The sequence below is a fragment of the Solenopsis invicta genome, chromosome 3, assembly GCF_016802725.1.
Source record: "Solenopsis invicta isolate M01_SB chromosome 3, UNIL_Sinv_3.0, whole genome shotgun sequence".
NCBI lineage: Eukaryota > Metazoa > Arthropoda > Insecta > Hymenoptera > Formicidae > Solenopsis > Solenopsis invicta.
The window spans coordinates 3213828-3237391 of NC_052666.1; the positions used below are offsets into that span (position 1 = coordinate 3213828).

General features: G+C 28.5%; 1 protein-coding gene across 1 annotated transcript; it reads right to left on the bottom strand.

Annotated features, from left to right (window-relative positions):
- Positions 1-45: 45 nt before the first annotated feature.
- LOC105202901 (mitochondrial glutamate carrier 1) lies at positions 46-23404 on the bottom strand. Its single transcript, XM_011171590.3, has 8 exons — positions 23124-23404; positions 13986-14049; positions 12088-12222; positions 9330-9479; positions 5307-5443; positions 3730-3915; positions 2821-2971; positions 46-1473 (listed from the first exon to the last, which is right to left on the bottom strand). Exons 2-8 carry the CDS (start codon positions 14027-14029, stop codon positions 1335-1337), a joined length of 942 nt encoding a protein of 313 aa, XP_011169892.1. The 5' UTR covers positions 14030-14049; positions 23124-23404; the 3' UTR covers positions 46-1334.
- Positions 23405-23564: the final 160 nt, after the last annotated feature.

The window sequence follows — 23564 nt, forward strand, 5'->3', positions numbered from 1 at the left end:
AAAGCAAAGAGATAACAGGGATAGAAGTAAGGAAACACATACAGCTGCATTTGCTTTAAAGATGTCTGTAATATCTCCATTTATTATATATTACATGGCCGTAAAGATTGCTTATTCTTGATGCAAGATAAAAATTAAGAAAACTAGATAACGAATGTGGAGCTTTAACAAAATATTCTATTATGCCAAAATATTCTATTATGCATATTCTATTATAACAAAACTGTTTAAAAAAATATCACGTTAAATCTTTTTAAATGTCTTTAATGTACATGTATAATTGACTATAATTGGCTAGTCTGGCAGATGTAACAATGAAGGGCCCGGCATATGTATATGTAGGTCTTTCAATGACACACGCATATATATTACGTCTTTTACTTCGTGGACAAGATCTCGCATATAATTGATAGAATCTATGAAATACATGGAAGAGATGAAGAGAAGCGTTATTATTATATGGAAAAATGTATGACTTAAAATATTGAAGAATACACGTAATTGGTACAGCTGCGAAATATCTGTGATTTCATTTGTGAAGTTTTTTCTAACGATTCGATGTTTTTTCAACACATCCATCAACGCAGTGATATAATTCTACGTTGCAAGAACACACAATGTGTTAGAGACAAACATACATTGATTCCGTTGTTTTTGATTAATAGTTTTAATGCACTTTGCGGATATGGACATAAAAGATAAAGATATAATTCGATTCAATTATGTATCGAATCCGTTATAATTCGCGACCTGCGAGAATTACGGTAATTTCAATTTCAAATCTCTTATTTATTTTTCTTTTATATACCTATACCTTGGTGCTACAAGGGCCAATGTCCGAATTTTCAAATTATCTGAAATTTTAAATTTATTTTTTATTTTTCTAAAGCAGCAAGTAAATTTATACGTAATTTGTGTTCTTTATATTTTAGTTATTAATGTAATGTTGTTTACTGATGTTTTAACAATGTTAGGTTCCGTTTCAAGTTTTTTTTTTTTACACAAAAATTAAAATGAGATTAGCCTCTATACAATTATTAATTTTCAAAATGTATTCATAGAAGGACATTGGTTCTTTTTACAATAATAGTGGCTTTCATTTAGAGTTCATTAATGTATATAACTTGAATTTGGCAATTTTGGATATTGGTCCTTTTAGCACCAAGGTACAGATATAAGTAATCACGAGATCCTATTCATTCAACAGCAACATCCTTATTGCGATACTGGAGAGCAAAAATTTCAAGCAAATATATTATACAACTACAATCTACAACGATTATTGTCAGTTTCCCAGAGCATTTGAACGGCACGTAATTGGCGATATGGTGATTTCACTTCAGTCCCAGCAGCCACTCAGCCACGCCGAGATAATAAACGGTTTGCGCAATTCCAAACAACGGCGCTATGACTATCATTCGACAAGCGCCACCTTTGAAGAACGCCCTCGGTCCCTCATTTTTAAATGTCTTCCTATAAATCGAAAATAATTAATGTAAAGTATTGCATTGTTTTTTCTGTAACTCGAGATCTAAACGCGCTAAATAAATTCATATACAGAAACAACATTAGTAATAAGTAAAATTAATATGTTTTATTTAACAATCATTATTCTATATAAGCAAACAATTATTTTTTAATATAGAAATTTTCGGAATTGCCATTTTCAAAACATTAAATAATACAGAATATAAATAATGAAAAGGATAATTGATTATTTGTTAAAATTCTTCCTTTATAATTTTGAGAAATGTTGATGTAAAAAATTGAAAAAAATTGTTTATAATAATGAAGTTAAACGTAGTAACAAGTTATGTCGTCACATTTTTATTAGTGTAACATCATATTTAAAGAAAATTGTATAATTTACGAATATGTCACAAAAATAATATGATAAAACTTCATTTTTTAAAATTCCAAATTGTCCTTTAAATGCTATTCCTTCTTATAAATGTATTTTTTCAAAATTCTTATATTTTATTTACGATTAAATTACTTAAAACTTTTTTTCTCATAAAATTCAATCTTATTTTAGAAAGTTATTTTAAAAAATATTACTGTAAAACATAAAAAAAAATTCAGGAATACAATGCCTATACAGGATGAGTTATTTTAATTAGCGCACGCAAATAACTTTTTTAGAATGCATTGTACATAACAATATTTCTTACAAAAGTTATAGGATTTCAAAAGAACTGATTTTATCAGTTTAATCTTAAATAGTGTCGTCAAGGTTAGATTAAAATCATATTAAATTTTTTAAATGGAACACCCTATTTTTGATTCCAGAATCTAATAACTAGTATTAAATGCTTTCCAAAACACTATAAATAAGTTTATTTTCCTTAAGTATTTTTCGAGTTATGAGGCTTGGAAGTACACTGTAGTTTTCAAGCCTTATAACTCGGAAAGTACGTAACAAAAAGTAACTTTTTTATAGTGTTTTGGAAAGTTCTTGACGCCAGCTATTAGATTCTGGAATCAAAAATAGGTATTTTATTTAAAAAAGTTAATGTGATTTTGATGTGACCTTGGCGACGCCATCCAAGGTCCAACTAATAAGATCAGTAAATACATTTTTTGAAATCCTACAACTTTTGTAGGAAACATTTTTATGTACAATGTATTCTAAAAAAGTTATTTGCGTGCGTTGATTAAAAATGACTCACCCTGTATATTAAGCAAACTTATTCACATTTGTCCAATTTCTTATATTATGTACGTGAAAAAATGAAAAAATCTCTTTAAAAGTTAAAAAAGTTGAAATTAAAATTAAAATTTGTAGCTAAATACTCGGATATTTAATTCCAAAGAACTCACAGTATACAGTCTAATACTCCGTTGTACGTTGGATCTCCAGGTGCTTTTTTGATTACTTGCAGTCTAGTTTTGATTACGTCGAACGGATTTACCATTAATGCAGCCGTCGAGCCAGCGGCGCATCCGGCAAGGAATGAACACCAGAATACAGCTAATCAACAAACATATCGTTATCGAATAATATGGATAAAGTCAAGCTCGTGTGAGTGGATAAGAGAAAACCAAAACAATTAGGCCTTTGACAAACGAAATTTATTCCAAATATATTTAGAAATATGATATCTACAATGTAATAAATAAACTTCTACAATATCATAAATTATATAAAGCTAAAAAAAATGTTTTTTAAGTTACGAGTACATTAATCAATCAAACGCGTTTCTTGCTGCACAGAGCTTTCATCAGTAAAATTTTCATTGGGCAAAATTATAAGACTACAGCTACTACAACATTCTTTAACATAATTTATTTTTATTATATTTATTATTTATTTATTACTATTTATTTATTTATTACTTATTTATTTATTTATTTAGTATTTATTTATTTATTTAACTATTTATTCTAATTACGTGTTTATCTCAAAAGTTCGGATTGAAGGCCCATATAGAATTTCTGTGATATATCTATTAATTTATTACAATGTACTTGTTTTAAAATTTCACTGATAAAGACTCTGTGCAGCAAGAAACGCGATCGATTGTTTAATGTACTCGTAAATTTGAAAAATTTTTTTAGCTTTATACAATTTATGATATATATTGTAGAAGTTTATTTATTATATTGTATATGTCATATTTCTAAGTATATTTGAAATAAATATCGCTCGTTAAAGGCCTAATTATTTTTGTTTTCGATCGCTTGATATATCTTCGTTTAGGGTCGGTACAGTGTAATACTGGTACTCACATGAACCATCTTCTCGCTTTGGTCCGAGATCATTCAGTCTAGCGAACAGCGGGAAGTAAATAACGGAAAACGTGACATCTCTGAGTGCTGTGGCGCCGGTTCCTTGGTACAGGCCCAGTATACCTCGCTTCCTAAGCAGATCTACTGTTAACGTCCAAGCGGATATCTTTGGCACTGTTTTACCCGCTGCAACAGTAATGCGTTATGCAATTTATTGCTAAGAACACGAACAAACATAATAATTTTAAAACAGTTGCAGATTCCGCATTTTAGTAGCTTTGTGAGGCCCGAGCGGATCGTAATGATCAATTACTCCTTTTCATTTGTTATTATCGTTATTTGAATATTGGAAAATTAAACTGTTATTTAATCCAAATAATAATTATTATAAATAAAATATTTTAATTGGCAATTATTTAATTTAATCTTATAACTGTACTATAATAATATAGTGGAAAGTAGGTAAATTGTACGCACTTAGGGGAAATTTATCGTAGTGAAGTGATTTTTGAAGTTGAAATCGATACGAGTACAAAAATAGAAACTTTAAACATTTTTTTTATTATTATGTATTGTCATATTGAACAATTTTTCATTTAGTAATGCTATATTCAGCAAAAAGAGGCAAATGGATCAACAAAAAAATTTCTCGCGCCTTGGGTAATTATACGCGCGGTTGGATAAATGTAGGCGGAGGAAAAATGAGGTTATAGTCCATTCTTTTAGTTGCGCTACACTGTACTAGTGGCACTATAGTTGGTTTCACGTGGTTTTACACCTTTCAAGATGGATGCGTAAAATTGTCCACTGCGGACTTGATTTGATATAAAAACAATTATTCAATGACTATTTAATTAAATTTAATAAACAATAGCTCAAAAAACGCACGAAAAAACGTATTTTTGTTAGGTATAACAAGATTAAATGAATAAATTAAAAATACGGACTTATTGCCTTATTTTCTGAACGCCGAAATCACAACAAAAATCATAATTTTACTTTTTCTTATTTTTTCAATTAACTACGTTTATAAGTAATATAACGTATGGTTATATATTTAAAAAATACCTTCAGCTTACAAATATCGTGATATAATCTCTATTCATCGGGAAGATGCCAAACCACGAAGCGTACAGTTACTCAATGCGTACAACAATCCTACTTTCCCTTACAGGGTGTTCATTAATGGTTGTATCCACTTTTTACCGTAGGAGCATGATTTACCGACGGATATGCATTTCTAATATATTATTATATTAGAAATAACAAATGCGTGCTCTTATGATAAAACGTAGGGACAACCATTAATAAACACCCTGTATATTACATTTCTATTCTGATATTGTACGCACATAATATGTAAAAACATGTAGTCGGCCATGGCAATTAGTATAATAAAAAGATGCAATATACAAGAAATGCGCGACTATTGTTCGAAGCTGCAAAGTTATTATTAATGTAATAATAATAAAAAAAATTTAGATAGCTGCGAATAATTTTGCTGCGTTCGATCAGTCGCGAAGGATCATCACGAGAAGATATTGACTGTTTCTTTTTCTTATTTTTTTTTTCGTCACCTTCCTTAGCTGCCATGGCGACTCTGCCAGCATCTTGCATTTGTATTTTAAGCAGTTCCATCGGAGTGGTAACGATTATTTGGCATGCTCCCGCCAAGCCGCCGGCGAGCATTTCACGTTCTATTGGCAATTGTTGTCTGGACAACAGAGATTAAGAGTCTTGGGATCACGGCGTATTGCAGAAAATCTCAATATATAAGACAAGATTGGCACACAATTTACTGGCCTTTGAAAAACTAAGGGAGAAAATAGTTTTGTTTCCAAAAATCGTTTTTCACAATCGATTAGTAAGTTTAGCAAGCAGATAAGCTTTATTGAGACTAAATTTTCCAATTAAAAGCATTGAATTTATTATCACAATCCATTATCTTAAAACCGATTTTTGGTTCTCATTCTGGTTGTTTACCTTTCAATCGTGTACTTCTAACTATCCATGAACCAGGATTGATAACAAAAAATTCAGTTTCTTGATTTTATTAAAGTATTTGAGGACAAAATGATTGAAATTTTAATTGATTTTCATTTTTCTAAAATGATTGTCAGAGAGTGCCAGTCTTGGTACAAAAGAGATCATTCATCGCTAGTGGCATGATAAGCAATATACGTCAAACACCTTAACGGACCGCAGAGCATCAAAATATTGACAAAGAACGTAAACAAAGCAAACTCTTAACTTTATGATCCGCAATTCATTTGTAATTCAAACAGCGTGTGATACGTACTAATGAGAGCCCTTCATGAATAGTTGAAATTATTCGGTATATCAGAAAGCAGCCTTAAACAAATGAAACAAACGAGATGAGCTACGATTTATAATTGTAAGCTAAAATAAAAACATTTGGATGATTATAGTGACACTTAACTAGCTGACACTTAACAGATTCTCTAGCATAACTTTATTATTTCAAAGTGTGCAATTTTTGATGTGTCATCACTATTGAATTGTTTCAAAGAGAATATATTTAAGTAAGGAAGAAAAGGGGAAAGCAAAAATTACCCTGCTCTTGTCGGTTGCTTGCAAGTTGATAAGTTAGTTACGGTTGCTCGCATTGTTTGCCAGGTCATTTAACTCGGAAATTACATTCAAACAGGTAGCGTCAGTTGTCTAAAATTACAGAATAACATATTTCAATATGTTTATGACAATACGAGATTCTGACATAATAGCACGAGCCCAACTTTATTTCTTCTTCTTTAATTCTTAAGATACACAGAACGAGCCGTGTTCATTCTTAAAATTTAATAATACTTCGAATTACAACTAAAGAATTACAATATTACCTGAGGAAAAAACTTTTTATATATAACTATACATATATGACATATATCTACATATAAATATATATAATTTTATATTATATATATAATTATTTATAGTTATATATGATAATATATATGAAAAATCTTTTCCTTGGTAATAAAAATAATGTATAATATTTTTACTAAAAAAATTAATTTACTAAGAAACATATGCACGCAATAATTCTGCAAATTTAATCAGCAAAAACTAAGTACTTTATAAATTCAAAATTCAAACAAAAAAAATATAAGTAAGATGTAATGCCATTTGCTTATTCTTGCATAACAAACAAAGCTTATTTCATATTGAATATTGGCCAACTGTTTCAAATCTCGCTGGATTCATAATAAAACTATTCTTTTATAGTTACTAGTTTTGGTATATTAAACGTGTAATTTATTTGAAAGAGACAGTGTCGGTGTTAAGTGCAAGCAGTTATCGAAACAAATCAATAACAGTGATTAGAGCAACAGGGATAGATATATACTCTAAGGTACTCTAAACAAAATGCTATGATGCTCTGCTGATCAAACGATACAGCACTACATTACTAATTTTTGGGGCTTTCCAATTATGTTTTTCTAGAAAAATTATATAAATTGTTACGTTTTTCGAATTGAGCTATACAATTAAATTTTATAATAACTAATACTTTTAGTGATAGCAATATTTGTTGTTATTAGATAATATTTAAAATCTATTGAAATAATGAAACAGAAATTGACAGAATAATTATAAATTTAATATGTTAAAGAGGAACGATAATGTATGATAGTTAAAGAATGTACATATAAAATTTTATTAACAAAGAAATTAAAAAGATATAACATTTTTAAACATTTATTCCAATACTTTTTGTATGTTATCTATTGCGTGAAACTTGGTCTAGTAATCTACTCTTTGGCTTCTCACTTTGCTATTAACGTAATTTAAACTTGCTATGGCTTCGTAAATACACTCGCTCGTATCTTTTCTTAATTAAAAACATAAGTTTGAAATATTTAATTAAATAAATTAACGCAATATTAATTATAATGTTTGTGACAGTTTGCAAATTTTTGCGTTACAACAATTTAACATGATGATTTAATAAACACTTCTCTTCATTATATAAAATTAACAATAAATTAATTATCAGTTTTATAGATACAAAACTAATTGAAAAGCCCGTTCTACAAATTTTACGTTATTAGTTCAATGGAAGTTTTATCACTCGAAGTATATTTCATGCTGGTCCACTTGCCATAAACTTTGAATAAACTCTTTAAAATACACGAACATTAAATACAATAAAAGAAAATAATTTCTACGGAAAATTAAAGCTTTACATGGAAATGAAAGAAATAGTACATATGAAGAAAAGAGAAGAAATTGTAAACTGTCTAAAAAGTAAAAGAATAGAGGAGAGAAAGGGTTCTTGAGACAGGTAGTGGTGAGATACCATGATATCTTGTTTAATATATTTGCATTGATTTTTACGGACAATCATGAAAATTACTTTGTTACAGTCTAAACATTGTAGGATGGTTATTGGACATTGTACTACATTTTTATAAAAGAATTTTGCAGTTAGATTTGTAAATAGCAAGATCTTTTACAGGTGTAAAAGACCATACATCTTACGTAATTTTGAGAATTGTATTAAATATTAACTTTAGTCTAACATAAAAGACTGAAATGTAAGGTTTTTATGTTAGACTAAAGTTAATATTTAACACAATTTCAAATGTAATTGAATTTAATGCTGGACGTAATGTGTGTAGGAATTTAACATATAAACTTATACAATATATTATTCATGGAAAAGGTTTGCGAGTCATTTACATTATTAATGTTATGACGCTTTTGCAACTTTACAACTTCATAGTGAGTACACAAGCTTATACTTCCTATAATATAAACAAATACATTGGACGTTAAATAATACTAGCAAAGAAATTATTTGAAGAAATTACTTTTTAAGACAAAAAATTCTCGAGAAAAATATTTTTTTTCCAATAAAACATATTTTATAAAATGTTAATAAAATCTTGTTTTGTACCACTCATCAGTGTGTAAGATCTACAAAGAATCATTAAGTAATTTTGTATAATTGACAGTATTAGTTATTAATGGGTTATTACATAAGTTCGGTTCGACGAGTACTGTTTCATTGAAAAAGAAGTAAATAAACCAAATGAACTTATGTAACGACTCACAATCAGTGGTATGTCATAATCTCCCTCCTATCTCACAAAGGTATTTTTTTTTCCTTCTTCTAAGTAAATTTTAAATTACGTTCGTTCTACATACCCGATGAACTTCTATTTATAGAGTGATTGGTAGAAATCTATGGCTCACAAACCATTATTTATAAGAATTATATCGCGTTAATACTGATTTATTTTAAGAAAATAAAATGGTATTCCACCATCCCGTTCTCTCCACTACCATTGTTAAGTATTACACAGGATACAAAAGAGAGATTTAAATCTATTTGAAATTAAATCCATAAAGTTTGAAAAAAATGAACAAACTATCAACGAATACTAGATTATTATGGATACATAATAATGGTCTTTCTAATATTTTAATGTTGTACATAATGTAACTAAACAATTCCCATGCCACCTTTCGGGGATTAGCTTTCGTTCTGGCAATGTTACACACAGAGAGAAGTACACAAGCTTATACCTTTGATAATATTAAAAAATACATAATATGATATATTGTTTGCAACATACCCGGGCCCGAGGGAAAGATAATGTCTAAATGTATCATTGGCAGTAAGTTTGATTGCTTTCTCGGGTGTGATCAGCAATATATTCACAGCGGATCCTTTATACATTCCAAAATAACCCTCTGCTTTGTATGTCTTTTTAAAGCAGTCAAACCTGAAAAAAATTATATTTTAATTACAATAAATCTCTTTTCTTGTGCTTTTTACATTTTATCGTTTTTTGCACTTTTATCGCTTAAAAAGAAATGTGATACTACATTAATTTCAGTTAATCCAGTAAAAACTGCCTAATAAAGTAATGTTAATATACCATCATACCATGACTGCAAAGCGTACCATAACATGACGACGATCTTGATTATCATCTTAACGTTATTTTGACGTTTAATGTTATTAAATAAATAATTATCCTATATAGAAATAAATGCAAAATTAAAGTCTATTTTTACTAACGTAGATCAACATAGATTTAGATTCAAATACATTTTACCCTTTTCTAATTCTTAGAACTAGGGAAAGATTAAAAATAAGTTAACCGATATTAAAATTAATCTACATTGATAAAAGTAAACATTAATTTTGAATTTATTTTTCTACAAGATAAATTTACTTTTTAGACATAAAAGTAAATGGACATATATTACACATTGAAAACGAATACAAATAAAATAAAGACGAAAATACATTATATGATTTGTTATTCATGTACTAAATAAATAAATATATGTATATAAAAATAATAAGTATATAAATATATAAATATAGTATAACATATATACAGTATAATGTAAAATATTTTTAAAAAATTAAAAAATAGAAAGTGTCTAGTAAACTATTGATTTTTCGATATTTCTATTTTAATACTTTTATGTGCAGAATAGCTAGAGGAATCACGTTATGTAAAGAAAGTCATATAATTCTATTTATAAAAATGGAGGTAACCTTCATATCTTTTTGGCGCCTTTATCTACACAAAAAACAAAATAATTAAAATACGTTCCTCTTCAAATCAAACTTTTGTTTAAAGCATTTTTTCTACAATCAAAAATAAAAAACGTCCTCACGGAATATCGAAAAATCCAGATTCGAATCTTGATTAAGATATTATTTTTTTGCAATAAAATTATTTACAGTTTTTCTGGGGAAGAGATAATTTTATAAATGCTTCTGAAGCATTAATATTACACAGAAAAAAAATAGTATTAAATTAACAATTCATTGTTTCATATATGAGCAAGAATATAAAATTTTCTTGGTAGAATTTATAATTTTAAACAAACATAATTTGCTTACACGAAGAAAAGAATTTTCTTTATGTAAGCAAAATTATGTCTGTTTAAGATTATAAATTCTTTCAAGAAGATTTTATATTTTTGCTCATATATGAAACAATGAATTGTTGATTTAATAATAATTATTTCTGTGTACGTATTCTGGCTTCATCACTATTCTTCAAGTTCAATGAACATGCGACACGTAGTTCGATTAACAAGGAAACCTCGCGAAGCGAGAAATTTAGATTTTAATGAAACTTGGCATTAATGTAGAGAAGGTAAATACATAAATTTAAAAATTTTTAGTTGCTGTTAAAAAACTGTTTGAATGGGTAAAACCACCCCTTCAAAGGTGTAAAGACTTTATCCTTTTTTCAATACATCTCACAAACTACACGAAATATCAAAAAATGTTTTATATACCAAAGTTTTACAGAAAAAATATCTCTATTTAACTACGCTATTCATGTTCTGAAAAAAATTTTTTAAAGAGGTTTCATCCCTTCAAACCGTTTATTAGCAGCAACTAAAAATTTTTAAATTCATGTATTTACCCTTTACATTTATGCCAAGTTTTATTAAAATCAGAATTTTTCACTTTGCGAGTTTTTTTTTTAAGTCGGAGATTGTAAATAGTAAAAATTATTATTCAGAGCACTAAGAACTGCTGTGACTGACATAGGACTACTAACTTTATGTTAGATATTTTGTCCAGACTTATTATTGTTTAAAAATAAAATAAAAAGTTATTTTAAAAATAAATAAAAATGGAACACACTATATAATAAAGATGGAAAACAACCAGCCCTAAATGTTTAAAATATTTAGAAATTGCAACACACTACAAAACAATGCCGCGATTTTTCGAAGAAATAACCGAGTAGGCAAAATTGTCTCGTCGAAATCATTTTAATATCAATGTGACATTGATTGAATTTTTCAACAGAACATTAAAATTATCATCTAAACGTTTACTTCTACTTTTTTCTATAAAGTTTCATCGTCAATTTACATGATGTTAATTTTTCAACATACAACTATTTTTAGGATATTTATTGGGATTTTAACTATGGCCGCCTCAATAAGGATATTCTTCGTCTATGTTCATACTACGCTCTTAAATATGAGTGTGTAGTATGAATATGGATGTGGAATGTCCTTGTTAAGGTGGCCATAATTAAAATCCCAATTATTACAACAAACAAAGATTTTGACATCATATTACTTTGACTAAGCAGTGTTTACTGGGAAGTAAAGAAAATGCAAAAAATTAAATAAAGATTGTTTATTAATGCAATAATATGCTTAACAATTCCTTTGCATATAACTTAATTATATTATCAATGGACTAAAAAAAATATAAATACAAATTAATATTTTGAAACCGATTTTTTAAATAACTACAATTTTTAACTCGCGATGCATAATAACCAAATTATTTATTATAAGTTATGTAATAACTACTAATTTTTTTAAATTAATACTTACATTGACTTATACATGCGTTCGCCACTCGGGCCGATAACTTGATTTTGTAATCTTGTTTTAACCAAATCGAGAGGGAATACCACAGATACTCCAATAATTCCAGCAATGCCACCATTTATTATTTTTGGTATAAGTCTGAAAAAGATGGATGCAGTAGTATATTACGTAAACATATGAGTTTTTTCTATATTAAACTAGCGTATTCCTATAAAGAGAAATATATTTATTAATTATTATCTCACATGATCATTTAAAAATTTTAAAATAAAGTAAGTGTACTCTATATGGCGCCTAGTACTCAAAATGACCTACTTGTTGTTTCTAATTGTAAGTATAATAGTTACATGATGAATCGAACAAATAACGCTAATATATTGTATAGCTTGTCAATGTGACTTATTTGTAACAATTAACTATTCAGTTTGTGTATTTTGTTCTTAATAATAAGATAAAAAGTAGAATTTTTTTGATTAGGTTTCTCATGACCTAATATTTCGTGGGAAAGTTACAGTTTTCTGTAACTATTACCTGATGGTAATATCTGCAGCTCATATTATTGTAGCTCTATGTTTATACTTTACAACGCAGTATTTAATTCATATTTTCGTTATAACGTCAGACTTATAACCAAAGAAAGAACTCTTTGTAAGGTAGAACCATTGCAATGGCCTAAATCAATAATGAGTACATACATATCGATTGTAATGTTTTCTTTTGGAATTTGTATTGCTTCAGATCTTAATTTTAATCATTAATTGGCACTATTGCAAAGACTGGCGTTCCCATACAGGAATGCCAATTTTTGCAATAGTGCTAATGCTTGGTCCGATATTTGGTAATCATTGATTAGGCACTAAGCATTCTATACTAGGCCATACCTGGCATGTAAGTGGGTATCATTAATTTATATAACTTGACATACGTTAACCTCATCGTTAATTTTTGATTGTCGTGATTACAGTTTTGTCAAATATGTTACAAAATTATAACATATAAAAAAATACCGGAAAATAAAAAAGATAAAAGTAACTGTAATAATGTCGAAAAAATAGAATAAAAAATAAAACTAAAATGAATAATATTGGTATTACTAATACGAATGTAAATAAAGTTATGCTACTAAATCACAAAAAAAAACAAAAGGTTAATTTGAAAGATAATTATAATAACTTTTATGTTTGTTCTAATGATAAATTAAACATTAATGGCCCGATATTTTTCATCACGTTCGGCCGTATACAATTATCCATCACTAGGCCGAAGTTATCATTCCATAATATTTCTATTAGTGGGTTAGTCATAGTTGTCGTCATTGCGCCAATATCGGTAACCTGGCAACTAATTCTGAGCCAGTATTAAGCCAATAGTAAAATCCTATATGAGATTCTAAACTCCAATTCATAAGCTATGGTTTACTTTGTGCCTAGAATTTGTCAAACAACACTTTGACGAATGTAATCGTTCAAGTTTCAATAGAAAGTATTAATTATAAACAAAGTTATTCAATAAAATGAAAATAGGTGCCATAGTACCCTCTTCTCCTCTACATATGCACCCAATACGTCCTAGAGATGGCGCTTTTTCTAAAAATCTTTACTGCGCCCATGTAAATATTTGAAATTGTTCCATATTTTAAATTAACATTTAGAAATATTTTGTACTTTGACTCGGATTCAATTTTTATTTTTGTACTCAGCAAAAAATTAGAAAAAATCGTAAAGCTTAAGTAGGCCATATAGAGTACACAGTTACCTTATTTAAATTAAAACTGAAACTCTTAAATCAGCATATTTCATTCTTATTGTCGATCGAAGCAACTAGATTCATTGTTTTACAAGATCTGACTAATTTGCAAATAAAATTATATAGAAAAAATTTTAATAGAAGAAAATACATACTTAAATTGCTCCGCGGGTTTTGGAGCTGGACTGTCCTGTGCCATGGTTAATGAAAACTAAGATCCTGTCGAAGAAATGGAATTAATGGTATCAGTTTTACAATATTAATTATAATAACAAATTGAAATTGTCAATAAGATGGAATTTTTTCTGTCGGGTAATAATAATTGTTTTAGTAATTATTTTACAAACATAAATATAAATATGTAAAACTCTTCGAACTTGTTGTGGAACAACCTTGAAGTGTTAAAAAGATATATTTGTCTACAAAATTGATGGTGACGTTGCCAGTGCAGTGTCAGTTAAGATGCGAGCGTTAACTGTGATACTACGAGGTTGCGCTAAAGAGTAATCAAAATATTGTGCCAAAACTCGAAGGTTACTTCATGACATAAAGCACATTTGCAATATGCCTGACTGATAAATTACATTTTCCAGGCAAACATTTATATCCCTGGTGAAAATGTTTCTTAAAATTCGTCATATAATTTTTCAGAATTGTCTATACAAATTTTAGAATTTATTAGAATTTCTGTATAATTTTATAACTTTTTAGAAAATTCTCAGATTTATTATAGGAATTAGAATACTTTTCAAAAGTGCTGAAAAAATTTACATCTTTTCTAAAATTCTTTATTGTATACAATATGTATTTAAATTATGAAATATTTTAAAATTTCTAAGATTTTTTATACTCTCTCTCTCTCTCTCTCTCTCTCTCTCTCTCTCTCTCTCTCTCTTCAAAGAAAATTTATCAATTTGAAGAAATTTAAGCTAACTTTTCAAAAATTTTCACAAATTTAAAATATAAAAAGTTCGTAAAAAATATAAAATATAGTAAAAATTCTCATTAAAGGGGAAGTCCTTTAAGTCGTTTAATAAACATACAAGTCCAATTTAGAACGAGTGTCTCCAATTATCCCTAACTGTTTTATGAAAACTGGCGAGTCACGAGAGAATGTATGCAATATTTATTACTAATCGCCTTAGAAGCAAAAAATGATCAAAGAAATAATTTTGATAGAAAAAAGAGAGATAGAATTTGAATTAAAAAATAAAGTTTCCCCAAAATTTTCTTAAGTAAGTACCAATAAAATCCCATGGAAATCTATGATTTTTAAACATAACAAACAAAATTAATTCTTGGAAAATTCTAGGTTTTCCCGGTTTTTCCTGATAATAAGCACCGATTAGTAAACACTGCTATCATATCACAATATAAATAAATTACTTTATTAAGAATTCTTATATATTTAACCGGAAAAAATTAATTAGATTTATCTGCAGGTAATTTATCAAAGAACCTTGATGCGCCAGTTTTGTAATTAACATTACTGTTTGAATCTATCGGAATTTCATTATGCAATTGGATTTATTTTCCACTGATGAAATAGAGCAAAACCGAAACTTACTTCTTCCCGTATTATCTTAACCTCGCGAGAATGAAAACTGAATATTCTTTTCTCTTGGCACCTGGTGAGAATCAGGTGGTCGATCTGCGTATATTCGCGTTTACATTTCCCTGCGTGACTTCTATTTTCATTTCTTGTTTATTTTCGATATTGGAAGAGTCTCGCGAACGATAATCGTCGTCGACATTCCCGTGAGGAAAACGAGCAGAGTTCTGGCTGCTGCCGCCTGACAGTGACTCATGCCTTTTTCAAAACTCGTTTCCCTTATTTAATTATGTATTTTGATACGTTGCCGTATCACCTTGGAAATCTATTCTCTCGGAAGGACACAATGTCAATTGATTAGAACGCGCGCGGGACCACGAGTTCATGTTTCACGTTTCGTTGCGCCGGACGGGCATTGACATTCTACAATAGCGTAATCAATGTTCGACGTCAGAAATTGCTATCGATTCATCGAAGACGTACAACGCGCGCATACGCGGACGGCGACAATTCGTCAATCTGCCGATTGTGAGCCGCGCAAATTGACTTTTCTCCGCGCTTCTCTATCTGCCACTCTCGATCTCTTACATAACGCTGTTCAGTTGTAGGCCGAGTCGATATCACCCGAGCGAGAGTTATAATTCATTCAGAGCGTCCGAGTTCCATCGAACGAAGAAAGGGAATTTAACTTGCAGGCAATTTCTGTTTACATGTCTTTCGTGCTAAAGTGCGGGTTTCTATGAGAAAGAAGGCCTGAGATAGAGAACCGAAGCACTTCGCGGAAAATTAAGCGCAAAGATCATTATTGCTGTACCAATTTTGTGTAACGTGCGTCGTTTAACATTACTTTCCAGCATTCACTGATTTCACTGTCAATACTGAAGATTTACAGAATACGTTACTATTATACACACATATTGTCGGCATTGGCACATTGAGAAAAAAAATTGTGACAAAATTTTATTTGACGCAAAACAATTTACTTGGTGGATGCTAATAGTTTACGGTAATTGTGCACTATAGGGGACTCAGCTCCAATCATATTGACCTTGACATATGTTATAGAGGCAAAAATACTGAATAACTTTTTCTTATAAATTAATTGGCGCTCTCTTACAGATTTCGAGGTATACTTAGAGAAAGAAAAAAACAGTTTTTCTTAATTATTTCAGAAAATATTCATTTTACAAAAAAATGTGTCAAACAAAAAATGAAGCTTGTGATAAGCACTACAAATAAAGTTTTATATATATTTTATCTAACTCCAATACTTTAGGAGTTATAATCAAAAAACCAATTTAAAAAAACTCTGACAAATTTAAATTTTCACATGTGCAGAGAACGCGTAAGCGGTGGAGGGGCTTCCCCTGCACCCCGCCCCGTATTTTTTCTAATCTAACCCACCCCGTCTCAATCGGTCCATTAATGACCGGTGAGTGCAGGAGAGGGTGGGCCATAATTTCAAATCTAATATTGCAACGTGCTCAATTGGATATCCTTATCTAAATTACAATTAAAATAGGATTAGGTTAGGTTAGAAAACGTACGGGGAAAAGGTGCAGGGGAGGGGTGGAGCTCCTTCCCCGCCCAAGCATCTACATTTCACGCAAAACTACTCAAAGTAAAAAAAAAAATTATTTTAAAACAGTCTTTCTACTATAACAACTACAGTATTGCAGTTAGGTAAAATATGTATATAACCTTTTTTATAGAGCTTATCACGAGCTTCATTTTTTGTTTGATACATTCTTTTATAAAATGAATATTTTCTGAAATAATTAAGAAAAACTATTTCTCCTTTTTCTAAATATATCTCGAAAACTAGACGAAAGTGCCAATTAATTTATAAGAAAAAGTTGTTTGGTATCTTGCCTCTATAACACATGTCAAGGTCAACATAATTGGAGTTGGGTCTCCTAAAGTGCACAATTACCTAGTTTATTTACATACAATCAAGTTAAAAAATTTCTTAATTGAAATATTTGCGTAAATAAATAAAGAAATGATTCTTAATCAAGCATTTTTTTCCTTTTTGTTCTACAAAATATTTACTGTTAGATTATTTTATTATATACGAGATAATCAGATTTTTTAATCTCAGAAAACAATTTAATTAAGCTTAACAATATTATTAGTTTATTTGTCAAATTATTATTTAAATGTAAAAAGTGTAAACATATAAAATTATATATTTAAAATATTATGTATATTTACTAAAGAGTAATATTTTTAGTAAATACATATATTACCTTAAATATATAATTTATATTTTTAGTTAAACAAAACAAAGAAATGCATCAAAATTTATGGTTTAAAAGAAATGTATTTTTTTTATTAAAAAAAAATTTTTTTTTCAGTGCAATGAATATCAGAGCCAATTCTTGCATTTGAGCAAGCGTGGATAAAATACTTTTTATTTTACTTCTGTATACATTGTGTCGTTTTATATAAGAGGAAATTTTCTGTTTTTGTGTGATTTTATCTACTAAGATTTAAAATTTTTAATCTCTATATTTTCACAGAATGCTAAAAAGCAAGAGGATATTGGAAGTTATGAAGATTATTATTATTATTATTACTATATTATCTTATCTTTTTCTGTAGTAGCTTGTTGCAATATATATAGATAATAGTATCGGAAATTCTTGAGTAATTATCAATTTAATTCATTGGACGATGACTGGGAACATATAAAGAGAGTGATAATCGTCACGAAGTAATTTTAAAGATAAAATCGACACACATGCGTCATTAAAACTTAAAAATAAGTTGGGAGGCGTTTATGTGGGGTAATCTATATTATTAATTATATTATATTATCAATTATATTATATTCTTTTTTACAATAATAAAAATGGCTAATTGTATATAATTGCAATTATATAATTAATATTTATATAATTATGTAATTAAATTAGGTATTACTACAACACTAGGCTAATTCAGATCTTGCAAAAACAAAGAAAATTAACTGTAAAATTAATCATTTTAACTTCAGAGTTTATTTTTTGTGTTTTTTTTTTCAATAAGCTCTTCACTTTAACTAATAATGATTGTAATAATTATAATTGAATATTATAATTTAATATAATAAATAATATGCATTTACTTACTAAAACTGATATCGCATAAAATGAAAGATTAATCTGCAACAAAGTCGTGTACAAATAACTAATGGTCAGAAATAAATGTCGCGTCGATAGCATCGTTTAATTAATTTTGAATTGATTTTTACTTCTTATGCTGGAAGTATGAAATATTGTATCGAGTTATATTTGTAAACTAACGAATTCGGAGAGAATCAGATTTTCATTGTTAAAACATAGAGTAAGTATATCCTGTTATTTTAATTATTTGTTTTTTTTATAGCTTGTGAAGCAGATAATCTTTAAAAGGACAGTTTCCAAATGTTTATGAGTAAATCTTTGTGGATTTGGATAGATAAGATTTTTATCATTTTCCACAAAATTTTAAGTAAGATGACAGTTCCAATTATGGTTTATTTAAGGTTAATATCATTTTCATTAATTCGTGTAAATTTAACGATCAAATATTTTTAAAATGTCATTAATATCAATATAAACAATAAAAAAATTTTTAAACATATAAGCATACAATATATTTAATAAACTAATTTGTGAATTTTGAAAAAATATTTAAAAAATGTTTATATACGTCCAAATAATGGGTCAGCATAATTGAATATACATTATTGTATGTTAATGCACGTTTCTAATAAGTTTTATTGTACTACAAATAAAATTTAATAAAATTCTTATAATAAAAGATCTATAATTTTTAACAAAAAATTTATAAAAATAGATTCTATATGCAAACAGGGGAAAAGTTCCTTAAAGGAATAACGACGATTTACCGACCGAATCTTTGCGTACGATATGTAATAATAACATTACATATTTCAACAAATATGCATTGTTAACGCATACATATAAGTGCACAAATCTTTTTCAGACAAAGTTCTTTCTTATATTAAAACTTCTCATTTCTAAAGGTATAGTATTGTTCTTTTATGTAACTTTGATAAAAAGCATGTTTATTTTAAAAGTACAAAGTCTAAAACTTTTATGTGCAGTAAAAGTTGTGCAGTAAACGCGTTGACTGCAGACGTCGCTAACAAAATCATAACTTTTCCATTTTTTTTTTGTTTCTGTTATTTAAAATAGGACACCCTATATATAGTGAATGTGCATGTTGTGTAATGTAATGTATTACGAAAAGGCCTGTTTTTCTGTGCTCGGAAAGAGTAAAATAGATATCGTTTCTTTTAAAATTTGAAGAGACTTGAGATATTTTTCTAAAGACTTACTCATAAATTCATATTTTTTATAAATTTTATAATCTTTTAAAAATTTTTCAGATTTTTTTGTGTGAATTTTACTTTTCAAAAATGATGAATCTTTTTTACTAAAAAATTACAGTCCTTAGTAAAGAAAATTTTCACAATACTTTATAATGTTCTTAAGAATTTTTTAAATTATAAATTTATTAAGATTTTTAAAAAAATATCTTAAATTCCTGTAAATTTTATAAGTTTTCTTTTGAAATTATGGAATACTAAAAGAACTTTTTTTAATATTTTTAAAAAGGGAAATTTGTATAAAAATCTGAAAAATTTTCTAAAAAATTATAAAATTACATAAAAATTAAAAATTTTTTATAACTTTTATACTCTATGAAATTTTATTATAAGGAATATTTTCACCAAGGTTTTGTAAAGAAGGATGTTACGGAAAGGCTTGTCTTTACTGAAGTCGGATAAAATAAAATGTTTTTTTAAAATAAGCAATTCGATGCGGTGGTTAAAATTACGTCATCTGACGGAAATACATAAAAATTGAGTTTAAATGGAGGAAACGCATAGCGTCGTAGTTATTCGTGAGACGAGTTACTACTATGATACATGTATTTTAATGTACACAGTGTGATACTTATATTTTGATATTAAAAGTATAGATATCTTATAAAAATGCTAAATTTAATAGTGAAAATATCAGATGTAACAGAAAGTTTTCGTGCGCCTGCGGCGGTCTACTGGGTGGGAGAATCCATCTCGAACACGTTCGTGCACGATTGTTGCGTGATATTTTCGCTAATAAATATAGCATTTTTATAAGATGTTCTATATCTTTAATGTTAAAACGTGATGCATCACACTATGAATCATCAAATATATATGTATGTATACTGTGACTTATGTCGCGTGCTACCCATTTCTTCGATTTAAACTTAAATTTTGTGTTTTCGTTATGTTACGTAATTTTAACTAGCACCATCGGATTGTTTATCTTCAAAACTATAAAAAAATAATATCTATTTTACTTTTTCCGAATATTGAAAAAAATATCTTTTTGTAACTTTTTTAGTCGATAAAAACTTTAGAATTTTATAGAATTAATATATTTGTCATATGTACATTATTTACTGTTATCTACAATACATAAAATAGATACTCATCAAGATAAAGAAACAGATTTAGCTTATATTTATCCAGATTGTTATTATGTATATTACCTTCATCTTTATCTTAGATAAAAGAAGTGTTATTTTTTAAAATTATCTAAGATAATGTGAATAATAACCAAGAATGAAGTATTGTCCTAACAGTCTCAACTTCTAAGTTATCATTTACCATAACAAGAGAATTTTGTAAAGTGATAGCAACAGGGTTGAGTTCTGAAATTCACTTCCAATACTGAAAACCTATAATATTAATATATAACATAAACTATAGATTTTTCGTATTGGTAGTGTACATCCGAACGCAGCTCAAATTGCACAAGTCATTACTAATGCCAAAATTGCCTCAAAAACTATTTCAAAAAATTTTGTCATTATATAATGTGAATCATATCCTTTTTAATTTTAATTTTATTTGCATATTGATTCCAAAAAGGAATATATTTGTCAGATTAAATTAATTGAAAAACCATTGTTTTTAAAGATTTAGGAATAAACGTATAAATATATTGTTTTTATATCTTAACTTCTTTTGCTCAATAGCAATATTATCTAAAAATTTATTTAAATCAAACTATATATAATTTTATCTCTTACTTACATAATTTAAAATTAAATCATCGTTTTAGCTGATACATTTACTTGTAATTTATTTTATTTTTATTTAGTTTTAAATTATCTAAATGCAACGATGAATATATAATAACATTTTTGACTGCTATGGACCCAACTAAATATGTATTAATGTCGTCAAGCTTTATTTTAGATTTTAATTGAATGGTTCCAGCATATGACATCACTAATCCACTTCAAATCTATTGTAAACAAAAATACAATACATTTAAAAAAATTTCAATTTTTATATAATTTTATAACTTTTTAGAACATTTCTCAAATTTTTTAATACAAATGCCTTGTCAGAAATGGTAAAAAAATTTGTATATATGTAAATTTCTAAAGAAATATTTATATATTCGGAAATACTTGTAATTGAAAAAAAGTAATAAAATCTAAAGAAGTTCAAGATATGCTTTTAGAAATTTTAAAAAGTTGTAATTTAAAAAATTTTTAGGAACATTATGAAATATACTAAAATTTTTTATTAGAGATTATAATTTTCTAATAAAAAACACTCATTATTTTTGAAAAATAAAATTCGCATAAAAATCCGAAAAATTTTCTAAAAATTATACAATTCTGTAGAAATTTTGCAAAATTACTTATAGGTTCTAAAAGAAATTATTATTTAGAGATCGCAAAGATACTTAACGTTGAAGATTGAGATGTTTTTCAGCAATCGATTTCTCGTCGTCGAGAATGTTGAATAATTTATTATTGTCATCAAAATAATTCAGTAATTCACAAATAGCACAATAGTCTTTAATTGAATATAGTAATTGAAATGAATAAAATCATCTAAATGTCCTGACTTTGTTTTGCTTATCACCCTTCGTTTATACATTCTTCTTGCATGCGAGCAGTTGTAAGGCCTTATAATGATCATTGGATATCTGTTCAGATAAGTTTAGCATTAAGATATTAATTGTTTAATCGAAATCGTGATTAACGTAATTTACGATTTATTATGTGATTACATATGTTAATGTAAAGAATCATTCTTAATAAATATTATTAACATCCTTCTCAGATTAATTTAATGTACTTACTCTTTAAATAAGTTTAATATAAAGAGCATATTCGTGAATTAATAGTGTAGTTGTTAGAATAAACGAATAAATTATTTATTTTAGCCTTTTAAATCTTTTTAAAATCGCAACAGAGAAAATTAATAATTTCGACTGAAGACAACTAAAAATCAATGCAATCGACCAGGGCATCGCATGCGCGAAAATCTTACAGGTCTTACAGATAGGTTATGTCGTAAGCCGCGTAAGCGACGATCAGCTGATCGCGCGTAATCGAAGTTCGTGAAATGGTAAGCGCGTTTTTGGCGAAGGAAAAATCGAACGAAATCCCGCGGAGGATTGAAAATAACATGCACATCTACCGCTAATCTATCCGACCGCCAGCGCTGTTGTCAATTCTATTATTATGTTCGGCCTCCGGAGCGCATTCGCAAGTCAAACACTACGCGTTCGATCTTTCCGGAACAGAAACGCAGTCCCCTCTCCCTTATTCGCGCTGACCCTGATTTTTTCGCTCGAATGACAAAAGATCGATCGAATCCTCCGGTATCGCGGAATCGCGATGGCGAGTGAAGTCGCGACTGAGTGAAGGGAAAAATGAATCAAATCTAGCTTACTCAGGCGAATCCGATGTTGTACAGTGGTCGTTCCACCAGTCGATGCTCCAAGACTGACACTGGTGTGCCCGCACCCGGTTACCGACGACGAGCCAAGAGAGAGATGCGAGACCCGGTTAACCGCAGAACACCGGGAGACTCTTTTCATTCGCGTCGGCGGATCTCGTTTTCGCGAGCAGCATCAGCGACGGCACGTCGATGGCGCTTTTGACAGGTGCTCCAAACATCAAAGCGATCTGTCGCCAAACATCTCGCGAAGTACTCACGCTTGGCGCGCACGCGCCGATCTCGCAGGGTCGCATCAGATATGACTCAAAAATCCCTTCGTGCCGGATCTTCAACGTCATCTTCCCTAGAAAGTTTTTATTACCAACGAAGTATCATTGAAGAATTTGAAGATAACAGATGCTGGGCAAATCTTCCCGACTGCTGAATGAGTTT